Genomic DNA, 26,231 nt, shown 5'->3' on the forward strand with positions numbered 1-26,231 from the left:
TACTAGCTGTAATTCTTCACAGTTTCTTCAAATAAATCAGTAATACAGTATTTTTTAGTACATTAGCAAATATTTGTTGCCTTAATATGTAGGATATTTTATCAAATGTTCTGAACATCAAGGAAGAAATTAATAGAAGAAAAACAAACCAGCAGCTTAATTTTCCCTGACAGCATGTAGAAGAATCCTTTATGGCCCTTCAGTGTGGCTTATTTGAAAGTCCTTCATGTAGACTTTTCCTATGCTTTCATTCTCCAAATGCTTAGAAAAATAAGCTTTTTTCAGAAACTCTGCTGCAGTTAAAATTCAGTAACCACCAGCAGTAGTAGAGTAGTCATGATTTAACCCTGGCCTGCAACAGAGCACCATATGCAGCCCTTGCTCATCCCCCTGTGGTGGGATGGGAGTGAGAATCAGGAGAGGAAAAGGGAGAAAACCCATGGGTTGAGGTAAAGGCAGTTCAATAGGAAAAGAAAAGCCATGCACACAAGCAAAGGAAAACGAGTTTGTTTGCCACTTTGCCTGGGCAGGCAGGTGTTCAGCCATCTTCAGGAAAGTAGGGCTCTGTCACACATCACGGTTACTCTGGAAGACAGATGCTATCACTCCAAACATACCCCTCTTCCTTCTTTTTCCTGCCACTTTATGTAAGGAACATGATACCATATGCTGTGGAATATCCCTTTGGTCTCTTGGGATCAGCTGTCCCAGCTGTGTCTCCTCTCGACTTCTTGTTCACCCCCAGCTTCCTCACTGGTGGGGCAGTGTGAAAGGCAGAAAAAGCCTGGACTTGGTGCAAACACTGCTCAGCAATAATATAAACATTTATTTTCAACAATTTTCAGCACTAATCTAAAACATAGTCCCATATGAGCTACTCTGAAGGAAATTTACTTATCCCACCATATTCAGCACAAAGAGAAAGCTCAGAGAACAGGGTCAAATAAAGGAGAAGGACACCCCCCCCAAACAGGACCTGTAATGAGAATGGTTGAATCTTGTTTGTGGAGGATATGTAGGCTATATAGAACTGAACTTCTTGTAGGGGGAAAGGTAGCAACAGTTGTCCTACTGCAGACTCTTTGTTCTTGTTCTCTCTTTTAGCTGAATTTATCTCTGCAGGCTGAAATAAATGTAATTATGGTGCCTTAAACAGGCATTAAGGTTCAGGGTTCTAGCTCCTGTTTTCAGGATCAATGGTGAGGAATGGCAGACTCCTTTTGAGGAGTGTACATGTCCAAGGTATTACACTGGAAGACTCCAGTGTCCCAAGACAAACTTTCGGTTTCAGCAATGGAGAAAATAACTTTGGTTACATCTGTATCTTGCCTCTTAACATTTTAACTGACAGAGCACTCAACTAAGTGAAAAGAGAATTTCATCCTAGTTTGTTATTGTCTTGTCTATATTGCACACAGATACGAGCAAACACCTATGGGAATTCAAATCCTTAAATTATTCTCCCAATTGATAAGCACTTTCATAACATACCATTAGCTCTTGGAAAGACTACCTGCAAAACTTTAATAAACTTTTTCAAGAAATTACATTAGTGCTGCATTTCATATGCAACTTGCCTGGCTGATGCTGAAGTGATAACTCTTTTATCAACATTGTGCATCTTGGTTAAAAGCTGAATTGGTGTTAAGTTTGCTGCTGACACCAGCAAGGTGGATCCAGGATCTATAATGAAGACCTCACCAATGAATGGATAGCATCCCTTTAATGTAAACCAGAAATTTGACACGGTATTAGTAAGAATTCTTTGTATGATTGAAAAACAATGGACTGTAAAATCACATAGAAAAGACTAAGCTATTTGTTTCAATGTCTTTCGGTTTCATGGAGATAGAAACAGATTTTGAACAGTCACTATAGACTTAAAAGGCAGTACTGGTATGTGTGTATGTAAAAACTTCCTGACCTGTTTAGACAGAAAATGGCAATGAAAGAATCAGTAAGGTACATGCCTAAACATGCAGAGATAACTCTTCTTTATTCTAGTGGATGAGTTGAACCTGTCAAGTGCAGATGTTGCAATTGCAGAACGATTTCCAGATTTACATGGGTGACAACTTGGATAGGGTTTGAATTTTTTTGATTGTTTCTATATAAGCATATAAAATAGCAACCAGGTGCTACTGAGTACTTCTTAGTTAATGATAGCCTAGTATACAACTTTACACTCAAATCTTTTGTTGGTCTGTATCCCCTGACTCTTTTTTTTTGCCCTCTGAGTAACGTGTTTGAAGTCTTACCAGTGTTGGTTCACCAGCATTCTCATGTGAAGCTTAAACCTGTAATGACCATAGGAAAATTCCTTCAGTAGATTGTGAGAATAGTTCAGAAGTGTTTAAAATGTTGTGATCAGCTGGAGTCATTCAAGAGATATGTGAATTTCACAAACAATGAAGAGATTTCACAATCCTTGATGCAGCTAAACACTTTCCTTACATGAAGCCCCAGACGTAATGTAACCATAGGATCACTGAAGTTGGAAGGTAAGCTATGAGGTCATCTAGTCCAATCCCTTAGTCAGATCATATTCAACACTGACCGAGATTGCCTAGGACTTCATCCACCTCAGTTCTGACTTGTAAGTTGGAAACCTCCACTCTTTCTACAGTTACACATCCTTCTCTTTCTGTTGTGTTGTACAGAACTGCTCGATCGCATTGTCTGCTAAGGATCTTACTGGTGATGATCCTGTTTGCTGGATGTGTGATAGTGTAACACGCTCATAATCCATCATGTATCCTAGTACAGCATATTTTCAGGTACTTTTATAAGCATGTACTACACATCTAGATTTTTCAAGTATTCCTGTTAAATCTAGATGGAGACTGTGCTATTGAAGTTTTTAACAGGAACCACACCGCAGAACTATTTAAAGGTAATCGTTAAAGACCAGAGTTAGAGTTTCCTTCAGTATTAATTGCTTTTTTGACAACACTGCTCTCCTCTGCAGATACAGAGAAAGTATTTCTTGTTATTCATTAGGTTAGTTCAGTAACTATTTCATTCACACAGAATGAAGAGAAATCAATTCAGTGAGAAACCAGCTGGGAGTTAGAAAGTAAGAAAACTGGTTTTCCTCCTACTCACCTGCGAATAACAATGAGGTGTGGGAGGATAATATCTACTACCTCTAAAATCTTGTAGAGCATAGTGAAAAGAAATACTAAATCTGTTTTTACTTACTACAGAAAATACATAGTTTCTTTAGTATGTCATTTAAATACATAATGTGTTATTTTAAGTTTTTCTTTGCATTTGCAACACATCTGAAGTTAAGATCATTTATTTAGTTCAGAACTGTTCAGAATTCTGCTTGGAGATATTTAGCATATTCCAGCCTATCACCAGTCATGATACTTATCTAACAGAAATAAAATAAATGCACCATTTTAGTTATGGTTTTCTAGCACAACAAAAAATAAGGAGTATAGCAAAAACCAAGATTTCAATTTTTTTAGGGAAAGTGATTGCCATTGTGTTACTTGGCTTTGGCCCCTACAAGTCTGGTTACCTTCCCGAAGTCTGGAGTCCTTTTTTCTGCCTGGGGTTGACTAGGCGGTTGTGTTCAGTGTCACATTTTTGTAATGCTCACATGGCATCAATGCCTTAGGCCTTATTTCTCTGCAGTTTCCTTCACCAGAAGCTTTATCCAAAAATGGCAAGTAGTGCAAAATGTAGCAGTCTGCTTACTAAGTATATCTTACCACAAAGAAATGGCTTTTTTTTTTTTGTTCTGTCCAGCTACAGTAGTGTTTCCTGTATTTTTTTCAAGCTGAATTTAAAGCGCTGGTTTGGGTTACAAAACAGTAAATTGCTGTGGATTTGTCTGCTTTGCTCTTGGTTGCTCTTCCTGTGCTATTATGCAACAGTGCAGTTAACAGATGTACTGTTTTGCTTTCTTATGAAATAGCCACTGATAGGGAACATCTCTGTTGTAAATCTTACTCCTCTTTTTGATCTAAATAAATATTATGACCTATGAAATAATTATATATGAAAAATCTCTTTTATTAGTTCTTTAAAAAGATTACCATTAATAAGAGCAAAGAAATTAAAATTGGGGAAGCAGACTTAATTGTTTTTGAGGTTTTATTAAATATAGTTAGCAATTTATTGGTCTCTGCTTCATGATTTTCTGTTGGTTTTTAAAAAATCATAGCTCAAGAGAAATATTACAATGTATGGATGTTTACACTCAGTTTACACTGCTGAGTAATGTGCATTGATATCGTTTAGGCTGGTTTATGACAGTTCCATGTAAAGCGTCCTTTCCATATGACATTTAGAATAATTTAAATAAGAGCTGCATAAGAAATAAACAGATAATCTCTTTGATCAGTTTCAAGTTTCGTCAAAAGATGATAATGGTCTGATAACACCAAAGAGGAAGTCCTATCTGAAGCTGGCTGTCATTGTATTTAGCAGCAAAATAATTTCTAATTTACTGAGGGCTATTAAGGGAAAGCAAGCCTAGAACTGAAGTACATGAGATCCTTTCAGGTTCCTTCTCTGATTTCTTGAGTTGTTTAGAGAGGCAAGAGTCCCTCTAATACTTTCTCCATCTTCAGTCTGAAAACCTGGGAAGTGGTAATGACAAAAAACAAAATAAGGGTAGGAAAATTTCTGGAGAGAAGCAATCATAATGCCATAGTAATACTGTGATATGCAGATTGATTAATTTTTTTTCAGCTATATACATTTAAAATATGGACATCATGATATGATAGTTATCCTTTTACCATACAAGGTCAATAAACACTTGGTTAAAATATGACCATATCTGCTGTAGATATTTTGTGCTTATTTTTCAAATTGACTATGGATTAATGTGCTGACCTTGGCATTAATACAGGTGTTGTAATTATAGACAGGAAATTCCTGAAGTAGTAGTTTTATATTAATTATAATACTACCTTATTTCAATACTATATAATGTTTTGCTTTTAGATGAAGTACATGTTTTGACTATGTTCATAGCTGGATAAACCCTGCTTCTTGAGAAGAAAACCCTTTGCAGGGAAGCACAATGTGCTTTTACTTCCCTGCATGTATGCAAGTTGATGATTGAATGTCAAGCATTTTATAAATCAAACCAGTATTTAAATTGTATTTTCCTCTGAAAGATAATACAATTTCATATAAAGGCAAGCTGTGGTATTCTAACTTGGAGTCCATGTGCATTTTCTGGGTTATTGTTTTGTTTCAGTGTTTTCCACTCAAAAGAAGATGTTTGCCTACCTGCATTCAATTTGCCATACTTGTAGGTGCTATTACCTTTGTTTTTTTTAGTTATTTATTTTGTATATTTTGGAAGCAGATACAAGCAATGCCTGCAGTGAGTCAAACAAAATTTCATGGTTCTCATAAGAACTATCACTGTGTTGTAACTGCTACTACACCAAGGACTCGGTTCCTTGAAATGTAATACTAATTTTGATCACACTGTGGCTGCACACATGTTCCCTAAACACATAAGGAAAACAATTTATCAGAGCACTAATTCCAGCAGAGTAAGTTAACACACATCTGTGTGGATGCTGTGGGAGATTACTGCTGAATGGTATCTCATACTGAAGGTCATCAGTTAGATTTTCTGGTAAAGTGTTACTCTTCCTGAGTTGGCATCAGAACTAGTAATCAATAATTGCAGATAACCAACAGGAGTTAAAAAAAATAAAATTGTATGATCTATATAGTCATTTCACAGTTGTCTGCTTCTAAAAACCTTTTTGAAGTAGATAGAAGACATTGCTGGAGCTGTAATGGAGTGGACTTTTGCAGTCAATAGGCTAGGCACCCAGCCAGTTTGCAATTCAGTGAGACACAGTACATTATCTGTTTTGACAGTCTTCATGGCTAAATAGTCTGGCTCTTGTAATACCTAACTGTGTTTATAAATAGAAATAAAGAAGTAAAATGGCTGATCTTGACAGCAAACTTTGGATATGACCAGAGTTCACACATGCTGCTTCCCTTCAGTGGAGTGGGAAGAACAAAGTAAACTGATTGAGTTAACTCAAGAACTTGAGAAACATCTTCAGCATGTGTTTTCCTTGAGGTTTCAGTAATGTAGGAAGAAATGTGATATTTATGAGCTCTGCAGTGAGACTTCTCAAATATATTGGTTTTTGCCCCAAGAAAACAATTACTTTAGTGGCAGGATGGTAGACAGCATTCACAAAGAGCTGTACTTAGAGTAGTGGCTGTCCAGTTTGCATGTTGTGTGGAGAAGGATGGGACAGGAGGAAGTAGTCCTTGTTTCTAATTCCTATTTCTTGCTCCAGATAAAGTGTTTTAGCAGATAGTTTTTATAGTGAAATACAGGCACAGGGCTGAAACCTCAGTATAATTCCAAAGACATCTCTCCTACACTAGCACAACTTATTAGGAAAGGTGAGCATAATACTCTTTGGCATTGTCAGTAATAGATATCTTCTTAAAGACAGGAATTATTCTTTAAGCTCAATTTGGTTGAAATGGGTGTAGAAGGTGCATCTGTTAGCAAGTAATATACTCTTAAACTGCATAAAAGTTAATACCAAGAATTTGTCTTTTCTTTCCACCATATGTTACAGCAATAAGTCCCAAAAGTTAAAAGCTGGACTCGTAAAGCCCTTCTTGGGTCTCAAGCTGTGAGTGCTCGCCTCACACAAGAAATTGACTGAGGTCACTTAAATTCTGCATGTATGTGCCTTGCAGAAGAGGTTGGGATTCCAGACATACTTCTTTACCTTACTATATGCAGTTCATTTTTGCTTTATTTTCATCTCACTTTATGGTCTGCTCCTTGGAAATTAGTGTTGTGTGAGAGCTGTGCTTTCCACTTTAGCCAGATATCTAAAAGCCCTGTGCAGTGTTGCACCTGAACCTCCTAGTGGGTACAGGCATAATCCAAACCCAGCTGTGCTGAGTGTAAACAGAACAGCCCCTTGTGGTGCTGAAAGTCCAGGTGGACTCAGCTCAGCTCCGCATTGAGTAGTTGGCCTTGATTTCATGGCATGGGGGTGGAAGGATCCAATGCCCTGGTCAGGCTGTTTCATATAAAATTTGTAACATGTCTCTGAGCCAAGATTCTTGGCTGATTCAAAGCTAGAGGTTGAATGTGACTCTCTGTTAGTCAGAAGTGGATGTCTCAAGAGGGGCATGCTGATAGGGGCTGCTCAGCAGGGAACTCCGGTGGGAAGTTTCTTGTTGAGTGGTTACAGATCGCCTGGACTGGAGAGATTCTTGTTCTGTTGCAGGGGTGTCTGGGCCTGGTGCTGCAATGGGCTACTGCCAGATTATAAACAAATGGGCATGACCTAAAAGCCTCCAACGTTTGTAAATGTTATCTGGGTAACCAGCTGGTTTTTTGTATTGTGAAGAACAGGGCAGAATACTGTAAAGTATGTATTTACCAAGTGTTTTGGGAAAAGAGTATGTATTCTACAAGTTGGAATTAGAGGTACCTTACATAAAATCAGACAGTAATACCAGATACATTTACTTGGACCAATGTTCTTATACTCTAGGATTCTGTTTTAAATCTGTGTGGCATTTCATTGTGGCCAGTTTATGTGGTGGTAGACTCATTTTCTTAAGAAACTGTTCTGATTCATGTTACACACACATTGATTTACATGTTAGCTAACAATCTTGTGTTGCTGTTGTCACTGTTGTGACAGTAAGGCCAGTTTCTGACCAAGTGATGAGAGGAGTCTCCATCACAAGTATCCTTGTAGCAGCATTTTCAGCTTGTTTGGATGAGAACCCCCCAAACTCTGGTTTGCTTCAGCTGGCCTGCAGCCCCTTGTCAACGTTCCAGTGTAGGCATGATGAGTTTCTAGTTAAAATCATCTCATCTATGTGCAAAAAGTTATTTATCTCAATAGATAAATAGCGTCCATTAGTTCACCATTTACATCATATGAGCAAAGCAGGACCCACCTGGGTTGTTCCCAGGGCTGCTGGGAACTCCCTGCCTCCCCAGTCTCTGACACACAGTTGACTATCTTGTTAACATGTACTGGGACTGCCTGTGGAGTTCTTTTATCGATGTCTCAGACCTCTGGTGGAGCTGGGACTGCCCGGGGCGGGTTCCAGTAGCTATCAATCAATTATCTCATCTGTACAGAAACTAGCTGGGGAGTTCCCGGGACTGCCCAGGGAGTTCCTCTGGTGACTCAGCACGCCCAGCATGTGCAGGGGCACAGCCCTTGTCCCCAGCTGCATTACAATTACAGCTGCTGTGCTAATTCCGAGTGCACGTGCATGTACCCGCCTGGGGCATGGAGGCAGCAGTGTTGGGAGCACCAAGAGTTTTGCCGTGGCCAGTTGATGCTCGGGCATTTCCTGGTGTGTCCTGCTCCGCTGACTAGTAGGCTGTATTCTTTGGTAGGAACAGATACCTTTTATTTTTTTTTTCATGCCAGACTGCCGTGTTTACAAGCTACTACAAAGTGCTTTTCCTGCCATGGAAAATCAAAAGCACCTTGTTCATTGTTACCAGAACTACACTTCAGCAAAGGTCTCCTTACTGGAGTGATTTGCTACTTTCTTACCTGCTACAGCAGGTGTTGTTTGAGCCTTCTGTTTCTTTGAGAAGAAAGGGCAGCCTATTGTTGAACACAAGTTCAAAGTGCTTACTGACTGAAAAATACATTCATTGCTGATGGAGAATATCTAAATCTCATGAGTTTGGAACCTGGTTTGATGTCAGGTAGTTGTCATAAAGTGGCTTCCCCTAATATGTAAGGGCATGTAAATTTAATCTTCCATATAGTTAATCTCTTTTTTCTTTTGCAAATGAAATGAAAAGTAGTGAGTAAGCCAGAAGTACAGTAAACAGATATGTCTGAAAGGTTAGTTTGGAAACTCAAGAAACAGTTAAAGTTGGTTACAGTAAGAAAGAGTGGGACAGGTTTGAGCTGTGTCTGTTCATGAGCAAATAAGGCAAGATATGGTTCCATGCTGTTTTCTTTTACAGACCACGCTCTCCAAAGACAGTCTCCAGGTAGCAGATGAGGTTGTTTTGCTTCTTCTACTCTTTGATCTGTCCTACAGGGTTGCTGAGAAGCCAAGTGTACACCACGTTGACATTGCAGCACATCAAACTTACTCATACAGAGCAAAACAAGGGGAAAAATTAAAAATGCATATTTACCACTAGGGTTGTTGAAAATCAGTATTTGCTGTATGAAATATGACGTAAGAGCAGTGAAGCTGGGAGTAGTATAATGGACAAGACGATCTCCAAAGGTATTGGAGACCTTGGTAACTCTTGTTTGTTGGCAAAATAGATCAGCTGGTCAAAAATATAGTATCTAACTGTTAAAGACATAGTACACTAAAGAAGGTCTGTGAAAACTCTGATCACTGTGATAAGAGGAGAAATATTTGGATTTACCCTATTAGTACATGCATACAGAAATATGGCTGCAGTTGGAAGGAATGAAATGTGTGTGCATTGGAAATGGCTGTTTCTATAAGAGTGAGTGTAGGTGCGTGGAAAATAACCTTGATACAAGTCTGGAGAACTGCCTAGGGGTCAGGACACCTGAGTTCACCCCTGGGGTGCCTTCCTGCCTTGGCCAGCTGATTTCCTCCTGCCTTGCTTTCACCAACAACAATCAGGAAATAAATCCTTCATTTCCTCTGAGATTGATTCATGAGAAAGACAATGAAAGCAGGCAAGTGTTATCATCTGTGGTTGGAATGCCACACACCTAGTGAACACTTAACCCCCATTTGTATTTTTAATTTAAATGCAGTTAGTTTATATCAGGGGTTTTCCCATGGTTTCTTTAGAGATGTGAGATAATGAGATATTTTTTTTCTCCCAAAATGCAACTCTTTAGAACAGTGTCTTGCTTGAAGTGCTGTGTAAAGAATAGTCTTGTTTATGAGGACGGTATAACATGTTAGATCACCTTTCATTGAACCACGTGCTTTATAATTACGTACAAAATTATGTCCTGTCTTTTCTTCAAGTGGAGCTTGAGTAGCAGTATCCTTTGCTGTGGTCTAAATTGCAGAAAATCCTTATCTTAATAATAACGTTATTTATGAATATACTTAACCTGTCATAAGTTATACTTCAGCTGCTGCAGCAGTGTGCAAAGGAAGAATATGAGCAAAAGCTGAAGATGAGCCTGATCAGAGATTTGAGCTGTTTTCCACAATATGGGGTTGCAACTGACTTATTTGTGTATTGTTGAATGAGTGACAAAGTGGGATAAAGCCTTCAGTGTCTCCTTCCCTTACCTTCTCTGGAGAGAAGGAGAATTGCCCAACTTAGATGCATATCATGTAAAAGCCTGTCTTTCTGGCCGGGTGTGTGGAGTCATTCATTACTATTTTCACAGTGCTCAGGAAACAGACCTTTAAAACCTTTTATTTCCTAAGCTAGAGCAGGACAGCACTGAGGTTGCTGTGTCTCAGAAGATTGTAGTGACTTTCTCACTTGCATTTCCAGCTCTGTCCCCATGTTGCTGTGATACATTTGTAATGGCCTTATCTAAATTCAGGAGTTTAGAAGGCAGCTATTGCCTTATTCATTAAAAAGAGTAGAATTTAAAAGCAAAATCCCTTACTCTTTGATCAGTCAAAATTGCTTCCCTGCAATGTTATTCAAACTGTATTTCTAAACATGAAAAATTTGATGCAAGGCAGAAGTTTCTGGGGTTTTGAGCAAACCATTTTTTAAATAAAGTTTTGCACTTAATAAAATGCAGTTTCTTTTTGGGGGTAGTTCATTTGCAAACTGCTTGGAGCTTTCCAGCCATGGGAAACCCTATCCTAAAGCTCATTTTAGCACAGACAGCTGTAGAACAAGTCTTACCTTCTTAGCTAGCTGTCCCAAACATTGTTTAGAGAGCTGCTTTTCCTGCCTTAACTGCAAGGGCACTACTGCAGAGAGTGTACCAATCATGCTAAAATGTGTAAAATGATCATTTATGCCAAAATAATGACATAACCTTCTGAGCAGTGTATAATCCTAATAAGATTAAGCTTTACCAAAGAAAAACATAAAATATATAACTTAATAAAATCATAATCTATCCTGAATAAACTGTATTATACATGTTTGCTGAATGGATTATATAAATTTAATGAAATTACACTGTCTTATAAGCAGGATACGATAAGTAGTAATGGCAGCTTTCCTATAGACAATGTAAGCGAGCAAGGAAGATGGAGGATTATTAGAAAATGAGTTTTGGCAAAACAATTAAAAAGATAAAGATAAAAATAGAATATTAATTTCTTAAGTACTGCAACAATGAGCTTCATGCTTCTTTGAGTGTATTAGCCAAGATCAAAGTAAGATGTATGAACATCTAAGAAGACTGACATGGTGTTGGAGAGGAATGACACAGCTGATATAGTTGCAAAGGATTTGAGAAAATGTAGTACTTTCTCAGCATCTGTTCAAATTTTTATTCATATTTCTTTAGTACATTGTCCATTCCATCTCTTCATTGGATATGTGGCAGTGGATTGCAGGCTGTTAGCACTTCTGAGCCAGATGGCATACACTCTGTCATGCTGAGATCATGTTAGAAATGTCATCTATGCAACTCAGCTGAGATAGAGTAGCACTTTAAAATGAATTCCTCAGTTGTCCACTATGGATTTTTTTTTTTTTGCTGGTGGTATTGCACCCATGTGAAAAGAATAAAGATGCTTCTGTTGCTGTCAAAGACTATAACATTTCCCAATTTTTTTGCTAGTGTACCGAATTTCGGTTTAATTTGCTGTAGTAAGGAATATTTGTCCTTACAGAAGTACTTAAAGTATTATAAAAACTGCTTTAAAACTATGTTAGCACAAATACATTATTTCTCCAAGAACTGTGCTGCACATTTTTCGAAATTTTACGAGACGGTCAAGAATCATGCTAAAACTGAATGGTCTAAGTTAACCTTTCCAGGAAGAGTAGCAGAGTAAGGGATTTTCCTGGGTTAAGAGGAAGGAAGATGAAAAGAGAAAGGAAGAACCTGTTGAGTTGCTTTATTGTCTGTCCAGATTAAAACACATCTTGTATTTCAACAGACATAATTTTAAAAGGCATCTCTTGTCATGGAAACACAAGATCTTGTTATCTTACACAGCTTGGTCCCCATTCCACACCTTCATAATAGGTGCTTAAGCACTAGGAGTTGAACAGTGTCCTACCTATAAAAACTAGACCCAACAGTCAAACAATTTTTTCTTTCATGCATATTCATTTCTTAGTAGATTTTATTCTTTTGTATATCTCTATAATCTCAGTGGTTTAAAACCCCATCCATGGTTATATTTGGACGATGCTGGTGGGCTTCAAAAAAAGAGACCACAGGAGGTTATGTAGAATGTAAAAGATTATAGTTAAAGGAGTCCCTGAGCTTACATAATGTGGTAAGGGATTAGGCATGTTTTATAAGCTGATTCATATCTTATGACTAAACTATGAAAATGAAGTTAAATTTCCTACTAAGGACTAGTCTTCATATGCAACATGCTGGATACAAGAGCCATCCCCCCCCCCGAAGGCTGCAAAGGGAGACATGAGTCATTAGCTTGGATGAGGACAGTGCTGGACATTTATAAGGCTGTCCCTTTATCCAGTTACTGAGGTTCTAATGTCTCTTCTGATAGAAGTGTCATGTTTTACTAGTGTAGTTTTTAGTTCTAATTTGTGTAAGTAAAACAGAAAGGAGGGATAGGAGAAATACTTACTTCAAGGTTCCTAACCAGTAAACAGCTCAAAGAAGAATAGATGGCATTTGCGTTAACTATTCCTTTGGCTTACTCTGTTTTCGTTGCCTTGTCTGTTACTTTTCTTCTCTATGTGATATATTTGTTTTCTGAGACTACTGGCTTTTGATGGGCCAGGGGCTCATCCTTTTCCGTGTTGAAGTGACCTATGATGTTAAAACCTGCTTAAGAAACAAAGCAACCTAAAACAACCACAGCACTTGCAGCTGGTATGTAAAAAGATGCAATATAAGCGTGCCTGTTTGCCTCAGCTTACTGTCAATGAATCTTCTGGGGTGATGCTTCTTTTTTACTTCTGACCTTTGAAATACAAGTATTTTTCCCTATTCCTTGCACAGAAATAATGATTCTGAGTAGCACACAGTGCTTTTTCATGGTTCTTGCACCCTAATTAATTGTAGGTTTAGTGGTTAGATGTATTTTAGTATTTAAGTATTTTAGTATGAAAAAGAAAATAATTTCTTCCATTTTTTTCTTTATGTCTCTCATTTGTCTTTATACACAAAGATCTACCTTTTTCTTATCTGAAGTCTGTGGCATCTCTGATACAAAGATTACATATTGTAATGTTGTCCAGCTTCTGCTTGCTGTCATAACTGACAAAGATACAGCAAGAAGAGGAGAAGTGAGAAGAATAAAGCAGTGTGCCTGTGGGTAGTGGTGGAATGGTAATGGACAAGAACAATCAGTAGTTCCATGCAATCAAGAACAGTAACATTTATTAAGCAGTTACAACCCATAACTTCATTTGAAGCATTTTCTATTAAAAATACCTTGTTATTCTCCATCTCTCATCCTGGACTAACTCTGTATGTTGCAACTACAGATAACCGAGCTGTTGTTAAGGATGCAGGCTGTCCACAGGTGCCTGCAAACAGCCCAGTACTCAACACCACTTGAAACAGTCATCTTAATTGCTGAAGCATAGTGCATTTGTTATAGTAAGTGACGGTGTCTAGAGGCTGGAGAAATTAAAGCTAAGGTGACAGTGAGCAGTATTAGATACTCCAAGGTTATAAATAATTTTCTGTTGTTTGAAGAGGAAAATCAGACCATGTTCTTCATTTGTCAGATTGTAAAATCTGAAATACATGAAAAACTACAACTTTCAGCAATTTGATTTTGCATGCTGTTAGAGCTGAACTTTCGTCTTGTGGAAATACAACATGTGTCTCAAGCCTGAGTGGTTTGATGGGTCAGGTTATGTCTGTCCCCCCCACCTGTGAGCTGGTGGCCTGTCCCCAAGGAGGTGCCTGATGCCCTGAGGCTGGGACTGACCCTGTGCCACTGGCTGCCCTGCTCCTGGCTGGGGATGGGAGGGGCCCTGACTGCCCCCTGTCACTCCCTGCCCTCATGGATCAGTAAGGCTTCCCTGACACCCTTCTGTGAATTAGTCATCTTATCATGTGGGTTATGTTTGGTAGTGCTTTTCTGTTATTTCTCGTGGATTTTGTGAGTGTTGCTGCCATGTTATATTCTGGCAGTGCTGTCTATTTGCCTGCCTAGACTGAAGCCTTATTTCAACGAGGGTCACATGAAGTGGTGTTAATCTCGAAAATGATAACTTTTTTTAAGGACAGTGATTTTTCATAATCATAGGTAGGTAGAGGAATAATTACCCTTGAATGGTATTAGTGCTTGCAGAGACTTTTCCAGTTCTGCCCTGAGCTCTAAGGAGTGCTTCTGATGATGAGAGTGAACTTGAAAGAGAATGAAATTACAGATTCAGTGAATTTAATGAGGGATTTTCTGCCTTGTTAAGACTAGTAACAGAATTTTCATAATCTCAAGAGATCTTGTCCACACCACAGAGCTTCATGGCATGGAGGAGAAAGGAGTCTCCATGCCCTGGAAATAGATTTATGAGGAAATAAATTTGACTCTTAAGAAGTCAAATTAGGGGTAGTATGAGGAGGTCATTAGCTGCAATCCTTGTGAAAAAACTGTCCTACTGAAGCAAGTTTTTATTTTCTTTTAGTAGATAGAAACATACAATTAGTTTATTCCATGTAGTTCAACACATCTCACTGTTTGAGAAGGTTTCTGCTTGGTTTCATCTTATGTTTATAGCTGTTTTTCTCCTGCAGCAACTTAACAAATGTTTTCTCTGCTCTAAGTTTTGTTTCCTGACATCCTTTACATGGCCATTGTTATTACCTGTCCTTACATTATCACAGTTTAAAGGTACTGTAGTATCAACTCTAGTGGCAGTGGCCCCTTCAGGCTTCTAGGAGAAAAAGGATCAGCAGTATTTTATACCTGTTCAGTTATTTTCTTGGGATTGCATACTCTGCTCATAAGTTTCTGCTTCTATCTATACTATCTATCTATACTGTTACATGGTATAGGGAAGCTCTGTCTGTTTTCTGTCAAATTTGTTGTTTTCTAAATCACTGTTTTCCTTCAAGCTCTAGTTAGAGGCAAAACTGGAAAGTATTTCCTCTGAAATGCCGTTCTTGCTTACATTTCCAAGGGGAAAAAAAAGCCAGCTGTTTAACAGCTTGAGGATGTTTCATGTATAGATTTACCACCTGCAAATTTTCAAAATAATAAAAATAAATTTTCATAATAATTTTTTCTTTTCAAATCTGAGGTAACACCAGGGCACCTTGGAGAACGTTGTTTAGAAGGAGTTTCTATTTCCTTGCTGTGCTTTTTTCCTATCTGTTAGACGGCATTCATACCGAGGAGCATGGGCTGAAAAACTTTGTTTCATACCAAAAACCATCAGTAGCTGCATGCTGTGCTTTTCCTATGCCAGACCCACAAAGGATGTAAATTGTTACTGATTCCGTTTAATTAATGTTGCTGAGACTCATGCAGCTCTGGAGATCCTAACTCTAACCCCAGATGTTGATAGGTGTCGGAAGAGTTTTCTTGTGCATTCTAGAAAGGAAAGGAAGTAGAATGAATGGAGTGACTGTATGTACATTATTTGTATGACTAAGCTGTAACTGTTCCTCCTTGAACATTGTACAAGTTTTTCATTGGCTCTGAATATTCTCAATAAAGATGTAATTTTCTCTTTCCTATATGGATTTTTTATTTGTTAATGTTTTTGTAGAGTAGTCTGCTTCATACCTACCCTCTGAAATCTTTGGGTATTTCCCTTCAGGGGTTGTCACTCCTAATTGGGATTTCATTCCCAATGATATCATTACATTTTCTCTGAAGCTCTGTGTTCATAAGAGGATAATAGGGAGGGAAGTTGCTCTGTTTGTGATTGATTAGTGGATATACAATCTCAATTCCCTTGGAAAGTGGGTGTGTGATTGTTTGAGTCTGTGTTTCTTTGGAGAGGGACCATTTCAGGGAATTGTAGTTAGTGCTGCAAACAATCCATTAGTCACTCTTCCAAACCCTGCCAGCATAATACTGTTCCCTGCAGTACATTATTGAGTGTTTTGTCCAATATTGGTTTGAGTGACTCAAGCCATGAGGCTTCCACCACTTCCTCTGAGAAACTATTTCATGGTCTGACGGAGCTAACTGTTAGGAAATGTTTCCTGGTACTCAGCCTAAACTTTTTAACACCCAGATTGATCTCATTACTGTTAGCTATACTTTTTTCCCATTCCGTCTTGTTTGGCATTCACACTCTTGAGTGAATAGTAGATGGTATCATATCCCCTCATAAGTCAAGCAAATGCATAATTAGTTCTTCTATTTCAGCTCTCCAAATAGGCCATCTGTTTGGTGGAAAACAGGACTGAGTATGGGAAGATTTTTTTTTTCTAGTAAGTGCTTGTTTCAAACAAATAATATGAAAAAGTGCATTAGTAGTTCTTAGTAGCTCTAAGAAGCCCCAACTTACATTTAAAAAGCTTTTCAAAAATTATATGGAAGATTGTAACTTTTCCAAGCAGTCATTTGAAATAGTAATACCTTTTTCTAGTGGAATATACAGCTCTAGCACTAGTAGTCTGTCACATCTCACAGCTTCAGGGAATGTTTTGTAATGTTGCTTCATCTATTTATCAAGCAAATTCTATGCAGCTACAGCCTGGAGAGGAGACAGCAATAGCAACAGCATTGCAAGCAGATCCAGGGGCCATTTAAGTGTTTGTCATTCACAGCTTTACAGCCAGAATTTACAAGTGTTTGGGTCATATAAAGATTATTGAGGAAGGAAGTGTACTTTAATCCATCCAATCATTACATATCTCTGGATTTCTTCCTGGTAGCCAACATCTGTCTGGTATTTCTCTCTGTCCATCCTTCCTTCCTGCCTGCCTGTCTTGCCTTATTGTAGTGTAAATGCTGCAAAGATCGATGCAGACAATAAATTAAATTTTGCAGCATCTGGGTATATGCTATTCTTATTTCTTATGGGCAGTCTTCTGCTTGGTCAGAGACTCCTAGTCAGTGGAACACTCAGTTTTACAGTAAGACTTCTAAACTAGGACTCCATGCTTGCTTTAAAATACACGAAGTATGAATTCTAAGCATATATGTGTTTATGGTTTTTTGACTAATCACTGTCTAATTTGGGAACCAAGCCCATGTTTTGTTAATATTTTACCTGAGATTACCTGATGTGTGTGGGTTTGTGACCTGGGCTTCCAGTTTGGGGAGTAAACAAGCTGCATGCACTTCCTCTGAACTGTACTAGAAAGGATGCGCAAGTCCTCAGGCAAGAGCATTCCTGAGCTAACTTATTACAGTTTTACTAAGCTAATTAAGAGAGAAAAACTCAGTGCTCACATTAAGATTGAGTCAAGTTTGAACCAAATCGGTGGGTTCAGGTGATTAAACTAAAGATTTAATATCACAGATAATCTTATATTGCACACAAATACGTAAGTGCAAAAAGGGAAAAGTTAGGTAAATGACAGTGCCATCAGGAAAAGAAAGTGAATAACTCCTGCAGCTTTCTCATTCTATCATTCACTACCTGAGATGAAGTAGAGATAGATTTGCTGATACCTGGGCCATGTGCTGTGTCTGTCAGGAAGTCTCAGACACTTCCTTTGCCTTTAGGTGGAGTGTCTGGGACAGGCAGAATCTCCAAGAAAGACCTCCTGTCACAAGGGAAGGAAACACTCCTTTCTGTTTCTTTCCCTTCTTCTCACAGGGAGCATTCCTCACTTTTCTGCCTCAGAGGCAGTTGCTTTGGGGATGAGCTGTATGGAGTGACACAGGAAGGGGTGGCTGCAGTTTAGTCCCCAGCAGATGACACATATCTGAGGTGAGGGTGGAAAGCCACCTCTGGAATGGTCGTTCCACTCACATGGATTCCCCCTACAGATGCACCTGCATGCAAAATGCATGCAGGACTTTGAAGCACATGTGACTTTTTTGTGAATAAACTCTACCCATATTTAAGGGACTGATGTATTCCCACTCCCCATGGCAATTCTGTGGCAATACTCCTCATGCATGCCTGTGTCTGACCTGCTCTCTGCCGAAGGGCTGGTCTTCTCTGTTGAAGAGAAGAAGAAATGGGAGAAGGAACACAGAAAGATAAGGATGTGTTCAAGAGTGTGTTTTCCTTCCGTGCAGGTTATCCAGGCTGTCTTTTTTGGGATTTGCGTCTTGACTGACCTGTCCAGTCTTCTCACTAGAGGGAATGACAGTCAAGAGCAAGAGAGGCAACTGAAAAAACTCATTTCCCTCCGTGACTGGATGATGGCTGTTCTAGCTTTCCCTGTGGGAGTGGTAAGTAAAGTGTTAATCTGTGCATGTCTTTGCAAACTGGGTGAACAGCGTTACTTACTGAATGTTTTCTTCCTGAAAGGTTTTCCCACCACTATATGAAAAACTACACAGAAAGGGAAAAATGGGAGAGATTATTTTACTACTCTCTTGTTTTTCACAGGTGTAAGAGAACAGAATAGACAGTGTGTTGCTGAAATAATTTTTGGTATAAAAAAGCCATGTTACAATAGGAGCTTGATTGTACAAGTAATTTTATATGTGTATTGTACCAGCAGCATCTTGAGATTCAATTTGGACTTTTTCTTCTCCACATGTCATCATCAGGAGTAGTGAAAGTGCTGACTGTGGCATGTTTTACACCATAATGACCAGAGGGAATCTGGGCTAAGACAATTTCACATGGGCAAGAAGAAAAGCAGAAGTCCAGGTTGCTCCTTGTTAATTCCACAAGGGATTCAGAGCTGGCAGAATAACTGAGGTAGAAAAAAAGGGTTTTTGTTAGTAATGTTAAAAAGGACACAGAAGGTACGTGAAAATGTGGGATTGACATATCTTTTTTCAAAAGAAAAATATTCTTTGGATCAGATCTTGCTCTGCTGGGACATCACACATCACTTTCAATGGCAAGAGGTGTTCAATGTCTTTACATAGCTAATAAAGCTGCTAAAAAATCCAAAATTTTATGAGTTTTTACATGTGTCATCTATGTCGGTCTAGTTCCAAGCTTAGGCTGCAATGCAAAAATGTGTGAACATTTTGTTAAAGTTATTGCTTTTATTGCAATTCAGGATCAATCTTTAATTCTCTTTTTCTTATTTCATTGTACAGTAGTTCAAAATAAATTCACTAGAAGCACACTTTTTTTCATGGACTATTAGAAAGCTGTATGAGGTCTTTAAAGCTGTACTTTCACAACAGCTGATCACTTTCTGTCAGTTAACAGGAGCTAACATATCAATCTATCACTTATAATTTCATATATTCAGCGATGCTTCATTAGAATTTCATTTCACCATTTATGTGGAATTTCACAATACATGGAGAATGGTTTTGCAAAGTTACAAAAGGCAAAACATATGTGAAACACTGCAGGTACTTCTTTAATAAAAACCCAGCTGGTAGCCTTCCCTTATTATACTTGCTGGGCTGCCTTTTGGGAGCTGCCACAATTCATGTTGGGGTAGCAGACTGCAGTTTTCCAGCAATGGTAGAGGAGATGGGATCAGGTAATACAGCTAGTAGAAAATTTGTCCATAGACACGTTTGCAAATATGCATTTTATGGGTGCAGAGATTTATGTTGCATTTGTGTTTTTAAGGGAGATGGGGAGTTAGAAGTAGTTGTGATTGTGAGTAGCAACAGATGCTTTTCCTACTGTGCTGATAGTAGAAGTGAAAAAGGAGAACAACTTCCCACTATTTGTCTGTGTTTAAATATTTTAAGTGCATTTTTCACTCTAGAAGTGTACTCCTTCACACGCATCAAAGCACACCCTCCTTGGGTCTCACACCTCTCAGGATTCAGGGATTCTTTCCTGCCACCGTTTTAGCTCCATACTGTTGTCTGTGTGCTCCTCCACTCTAGCAATGCTCCTGACCTTGAAACTTCTCAAGATCTTGGAGAATTTCAGCTTCACTTTGTCTTGGCAATTCTGAGGATTTCTTTTCAGGCGATGTTTCTCAGTACACAAAGACTCCCAGTTAGCCACTGCCTGCACTACAGGTGTTGTTGCAACATTGACAAATTAGCAATTCCCGAGAGATGTGTCACATACCTGGAGATAGCTGCTTTCCCAAGGGTTTCATATAAGAACAACTTGTGTCTTAAACAAACATAGTAAGGAATGGCTATGCTCATTGTACAGATATGCTCCATTTCCAAATGTTATCTTTGTGCACCAAGGGGGAACAATTGTTTACCATTTTACCTCTTACTAAGAAATCCTAAAAAGGTTGTTTTTGTTGTCATTTCTTCTCCTGGCTACTGAGAGAGAAACAGCAGCACCTCATAACTTTACACTGATCTCAGCTCCTTCCTGAAACCTGATCCTCACCAGCAGCAGAGATCTCCCCACACTGCAGCTGCCACTTGCCAAAGCCTGACCAGCGCCTGAGAGACTGCTAGGCACTGCAGGCTCTGCTTTGGTGGGATTACAGATTGGGAGAGTGCAGGGCCCAAAAGTAGCAAACATCTAAGGCAGATGTTGTCATCCAACGAGCTATTTATGTGGAAGAAAATAGTGAAGTTTTGCTGTGATGGAGGTTCTCTTTAGGAGGAAGTTATTAAACACCAGAGTGTCTGCAGAAAAAAAAGTTAAAAGTTCCCTTGTTTCTCATATTCTTTTAACAGCTTCCTCACTCCAGAAAAAAAAGGAAAAAAGAAAAAGAAAATAATTGTAAATGCAAACTTTCTTTTCTTGAGACTCACCAACCTAGCTCTCCATGGAGCTTCTCAGTGGTTTCCAGTAGTGACACAAGGGAACCTTCACACATGAAAACTGGGCAGATGTGAATAAAGTCTTTGTTGGGTTTCTAATGTAACAGTAGTGGTCATGCTTAAGTACTTGTCAGTTACCTTAACATCTAAATTATTTTTATTGCTCAGTGTTTTACACAGGGCATGTTTAGGCAATAATGCAAATACTAGGGGAGCATTTTAAAGTCTAATAACTGCAGCTTTTCAAGAGCAATTCACCACTTTTTTTTTCTGTATTTCCTGCTTACTGGAGCCCTTGAGATGACTTGTTCTGAAAAACGGATGAGAAAAGGGATATCCACTCCCAAGTTAAACAGTGATGTGTGAAAAAAAAATGTAACTAAGTTCTTCATTTTTAAGACTTCCTGAGAAACTAAACATACAAACCATCTGAGAAGCCTGACCACCAGCTTCTTCCCACCTTCCAAAGGAGGGAAGGAACAGCCCAAGGGTAAATAATCTCCTTTTGTGGCTTCACAACAAATCAAATCCTGCAAACAAATCAAAACCTGAAAAATCTGTGCAGCAAATCACATCTCTCCAGTGTTGTGATACACATTGTGTATCTTCAAGGACTCTTACAAAATTGAATTGCCAACCTATATTTCACAGGAGAGTTAAGAAATAAACATGAATGTCTTCTAAGGACATAGTGGCTACTATTTACCTATTGTTGCTTTTTTAAACATGACTCTTCAGAGAATCAAATCAGAAATCAGCAGATTAATTTTCTATGCAGTAAAGCCTTACACCACAAAAAGTCTGTGGGCAACACTTCCTAGCCCTTTTTTAGTTCATTATAAGCCTGCAATACTATTCAAATGCCTAAGAGACTAAGAAGCATCCACTGAAGAAAATTGCTTGCATAGGCATTTTAGAAGTTCATTACCAATTTTCCTCCATAATTACTTGGACTTGCCATCCTTTATCTGTGTAAAGGATATATATATATTGAGAGTAATTTACACTGCTAGAGTGATGTGAGACATGCTTCAAAGTCAGACATTACATCAGTGGTTTAGCTTATTCCTACTTTTTTTCTATTTGTTTGACATAATTAAGTTGCCATGTTTCTATGGTTAATTAGTGTTTTGGTTTTATCAATATGTTTCTTGTAATTTGTACTGAACAAAAGGAAGAAGAGATAAATCAGGCATTTCTAATTGGTTAAGACTTTTTTTATTAAAAATAGAAAGAATAAATATTGATCTTGTTACATATCAAAAGAGAGATTGCTGCCTAGAAAATCACAAACTCTACCACAGACATTTTATATCATGTAGCATCAACAGCTATGTTTGAATCAGAATCTAAACTGACCAGAATTACCTCATTTTTTCTGCTCTACTTTTATGGGTTTAAAAACCTGTGATACAAAGGAGAGAAAATCAGGCATGCTTTATTATTTCATGTTTCTCTGTATAGTAGAGTCAGAGGAAAGCTGATCAGCCTTCTGTAGATCATCAATTATGCTGATCTGTGATCTTATGCCAAGAAAAGATGTGTAGGCATTTGCTGCAGTATCCTAGTTACCTCGTTACTTGACCAGACTATAACATAATTTTATTTCCATAACTGACTCAACCATGCAAAAATCTCTCTTCTAGATTTTACCCTCCTATGTTGTGACAAGATGACTGGTGATGAGATAATTAGTGAGTAGTGGTACAATTGCCCCCTGAAGTGTATTCTCTGAGAGTGGTTTTCCCTGGGCTTTTTCCCCCGCTCCTTGTGATTCCTGTCACTGGTGCTTTTCAAGTCCCTTTGGTGTGCTGTGCTAGCTCTCGATCCCTCCTAAAGACAGTACCGTGCCAAGTTGTACCTACTGTGGTCTGCCTTTAACACCACTTTTCTTCTAGATGTAATACCTCTAACTGTTAAAGAAGTTCACAAACAACATATTTATACCCACAGTTAACCACAAGTGTCTTGGGAGATAGGCAGAAAGCTTACCTTTAATTGTACTTATAACAAATTGTGTCAGGGTCACAAGGGGTTTTTTTTGGGTTTTTTTTCTTTGTCATTAGCCATCCAGGAAATGACTGAACTGTGCAGCCCAGCCAAAACCAAAAACACATAGTGTAGGAAAATAAAGTTCCACTGGGTTCATTCTTCGTTTGCATAACATTTCTTGGTTGGACTCATGTAAAAGTGCGAATTGTAAAATTCTTTCTGTTGGCTTTACTTTCTCAGTTTCTCTTTGCTTCCATTTGTAGTGTTTTGACAAAGCCACTTAATTTCTCTTTTGAATAACTATACATTTCCCAACTTGTCCTTTAAAACTTTTCCCTTGACAGGGCCATATGCTGTGCTCATGTCCTCTGAAGCTTCAGAGACAGAGGACAAACACTCAAGGAATACCTCCATAAGTGGGAAGACAGCAGTTTGTTTTCAGCCTTATTTTTTTTCTGCCGCTGTGTATTTGTTCAGCAGTCTTTCAGATACCTGTAATAAGTGAGCTATTCCATATTTCCAGGTTCCAAGGTCTTCTGACAAATCTGAGGTTTCCTTTGGTCTATAATGACTGGACCCTAGATAGATAATCATTACAGACAGATAGAATCATTACAGATTCTAGGTAGGATAAGCTGCAAATGAGAGACTTTTCTGTTCTATATGTTGCTTCATTTTGTTTAACCCAGTACTATTTTTGCAAATCTGTCAATCTTAGGAGGCTCCTGTGCAAAGAAATGTAAATAGAATTCCTGGTGACTGTTTTCTTCCTTGAATTCAAAGCCTTGAGTGTGTCTACAGAGGAAATGGAAGGGTAATATTTATGCCATTTTGCCTTAGGAACAAAGGAAAATAAAGTATTGGGCTCTCTGAAATTTTTGTTTCATGTGAGCAGCCTGTTCAGCCTGGCATGTGAGTATAGGACAATGTCTGTCTCCATAGGAGTGATGAATTATGCCACAAGGAAGGCAACATGAGCACAAGAGCTGGAGTTCTGTTTGAGGCTTATGTAGGTGTGAGAGACCAGAGAAAATGAGTACTGGCTCAGAACAACTAAAGGAAGGGAGGAAGAGGGGCATAGGTAGGATGATACCACACCCCCTGGAGCCTCTAATCCAGACCCAGACTGGCTATTAGCCACTGGCACACACAGGTGTAAAGACTGCTAATATGAAAGAAAGAGAAATGGGGAGAAATTCTGAAAAGTGCAAGATCCAAAATGGTGTCAGTTGGATGGGTAGCAGCCCATCAGAAGGGGGATCATCCAGCCCACATCTTAAATGACCAAGTAGACTGTCACTCAGTTGACTGTCTTAGCTGAGGAAAAGGAAGCAAAATAAGAAGAGAAATGGAGATATTTGTTGGAATGGCTGCATGTGAAGCATGGCCACTCTAGGATGAAAGACCTGTTAAGAGAGGTGGTAGGTAGGAGATGTCCTTGTCACCCGGAGGGCTTGTGAAACAGTCATTTCTGTCTGCAGCCAGTGCTGCACCCAGACTGGAGGAACACCCCCTGCACATTTCCCCCCTGCACCTAAGAATGGGAAAGGAGTTGAGGGAAATTTGTCAGGTAGACTGCATTGGTCCTTTTAATTAATCAGGAGCAAAATAATATGTGCTGATAGGCGTACAAATAGTGTCAAGTTAGGTGCAGGCTAAAGCAGTGAATGATCTACAGGGGAAAGTACTGTGAAAGGATTAAAATTATGATTCCGTTTCCTTCCTAAACCAAAATCAATGCAATCAGATAATGGCAGTCACTTCATAGCAGGAATAGTACAGGATTGGGCAAAAACTGAAGTGGAACTGTGAGTGTTCCATACCCCCTACACCACATCCCACAAGTGGGATTGTAGAAAGGACAAACGGTCTCCTAAAATGGCTTTTGAGACCTCAGGATCCAAAGGTGCCTGATCAACTGTGGGACACTGTGACCAAAGTCAGTGACCCATGGAGAGTAAATGGATGTTCACGACTTACTTACAGCATTTTGTCCCACGACACCTACCATGCCTTCCAGAAACAAAAGGACTGGTGATCCCCAGAACCCCATACATTTTCCTGGTCAGCCAGTACTGGTAGGCCTCCCAGCTATCAGGGAAGTCCTGCTGGTCTTAAAGACCCCCCTGAACATGCATGCATAGGTAACCAAAGATGCCCATGGCAGAGAACACAAAATTAACAGCAGATGGATAATTCCTGCTTTTTAAAACTGGTCCAAGTAGGACTGCGTTTTCTTTTGTCTCTCCTTCTACAAGCATTCCATGCAAAGATGTGGCTGTGAGAAGATGAAGCGGCAACAGGACTGAAGATTTACACAGTTCTTTGCTGCAGTGACTGTTTGTACATGTTTTTATCTTAATATGTTTTGTGATATTTATATTCGTATCTTTTTTGCCTCAGTAGTTTTGCAGTATGTGTATAAATGTCACAGGCATTGTTTTGGGCTGTTTCTGTCTTCTCTCTGGTTGCCACAGCAGGTGGAAAAGATTCCTTCCTGAATTTAGCTTGGAAGCTCAGACAGGATTTCATATGATTATGAAATCAGACTTGTATACCCCTTCCTACCTCCTCAGAACAAGGTATAGAATTACTTTGAACTGAGAAAGAAGTGTACTTTGATGCCAGAGGAACCACATGTAGTAGTGGAAAGCGATGCATGAAGCGTGATTGTACAGAGAAGGGGGTTGACAGAGACTGAGGCGGCAGATGGAAAGTTTTCTCCAGCTGTAAGCAAAGAAGTCCTAAGTGGTCAAGATGTCAGAAGAAAGTATTTTGGATTTGGAAACCAGTGAAGGGTTTAGTAAGGTAGGAAGGTATTTGGTTTGAACTCAGGACTCTGTCTAGAAAAATATGCCAAATAGATAGAAATGGCTTGAGTGTTTGGTATACCTTTAACCTCCCTGAGGCAACCAGACTAAGAACTTTCACTTGATGTAACTTTCCCATGGTGCACCCTGATATTCCCCCTTATCCTGGCATTTGGATCTCTAGCATTGTAATAAGATAATTGACTCTAATATGGACTCTGGGGACCCCCCCCTGAAACCACATTGGTGGAAGGGATAAGGGTGGTAATACAGGAAATGTGTTTGGGTTACAATGACACCTGGACTTGTAAAATTATCAGCTCCAAAATGTAAGGCAGCCTAACTGTTGAAAAACTTATCCTTAAGTTTTCTATTTTTTGGTGAGGTGTGCAATCACATTGCAATAGAGAATCTTAAATTGGACTCATTAGGCCATTTTGGAGCTCAACTTAGAAGTCCAGCAAGTGTCAAAAAATATTTTATAAAATTATCTAATCCTCGATAAATTGTTAGTGAATGGGCAAGGAATATGTGAAATGCTGAACCTCACCTATAGGAAAATGCTGTTTTAAGCAGCGC

General features: G+C 38.9%; 1 protein-coding gene across 1 annotated transcript in view; it reads left to right on the top strand.

Annotated features, from left to right (window-relative positions):
• Positions 1-26,231, top strand: part of AIG1 (androgen induced 1) — a 123,502-nt gene that overhangs the window by 17,842 nt on the left and 79,429 nt on the right. The window contains exon 2 of the mRNA XM_005420099.3: positions 18,259-18,414. Within this exon, the coding sequence (XP_005420156.1) occupies positions 18,259-18,414 (156 nt within the window). The remainder of the gene's footprint in view (positions 1-18,258; positions 18,415-26,231) is intronic.

Source organism: Geospiza fortis, unplaced genomic scaffold (genome assembly GCF_000277835.1).
Source record: "Geospiza fortis unplaced genomic scaffold, GeoFor_1.0 scaffold162, whole genome shotgun sequence".
NCBI classification, from domain to species: Eukaryota; Metazoa; Chordata; class Aves; order Passeriformes; family Thraupidae; genus Geospiza; species Geospiza fortis.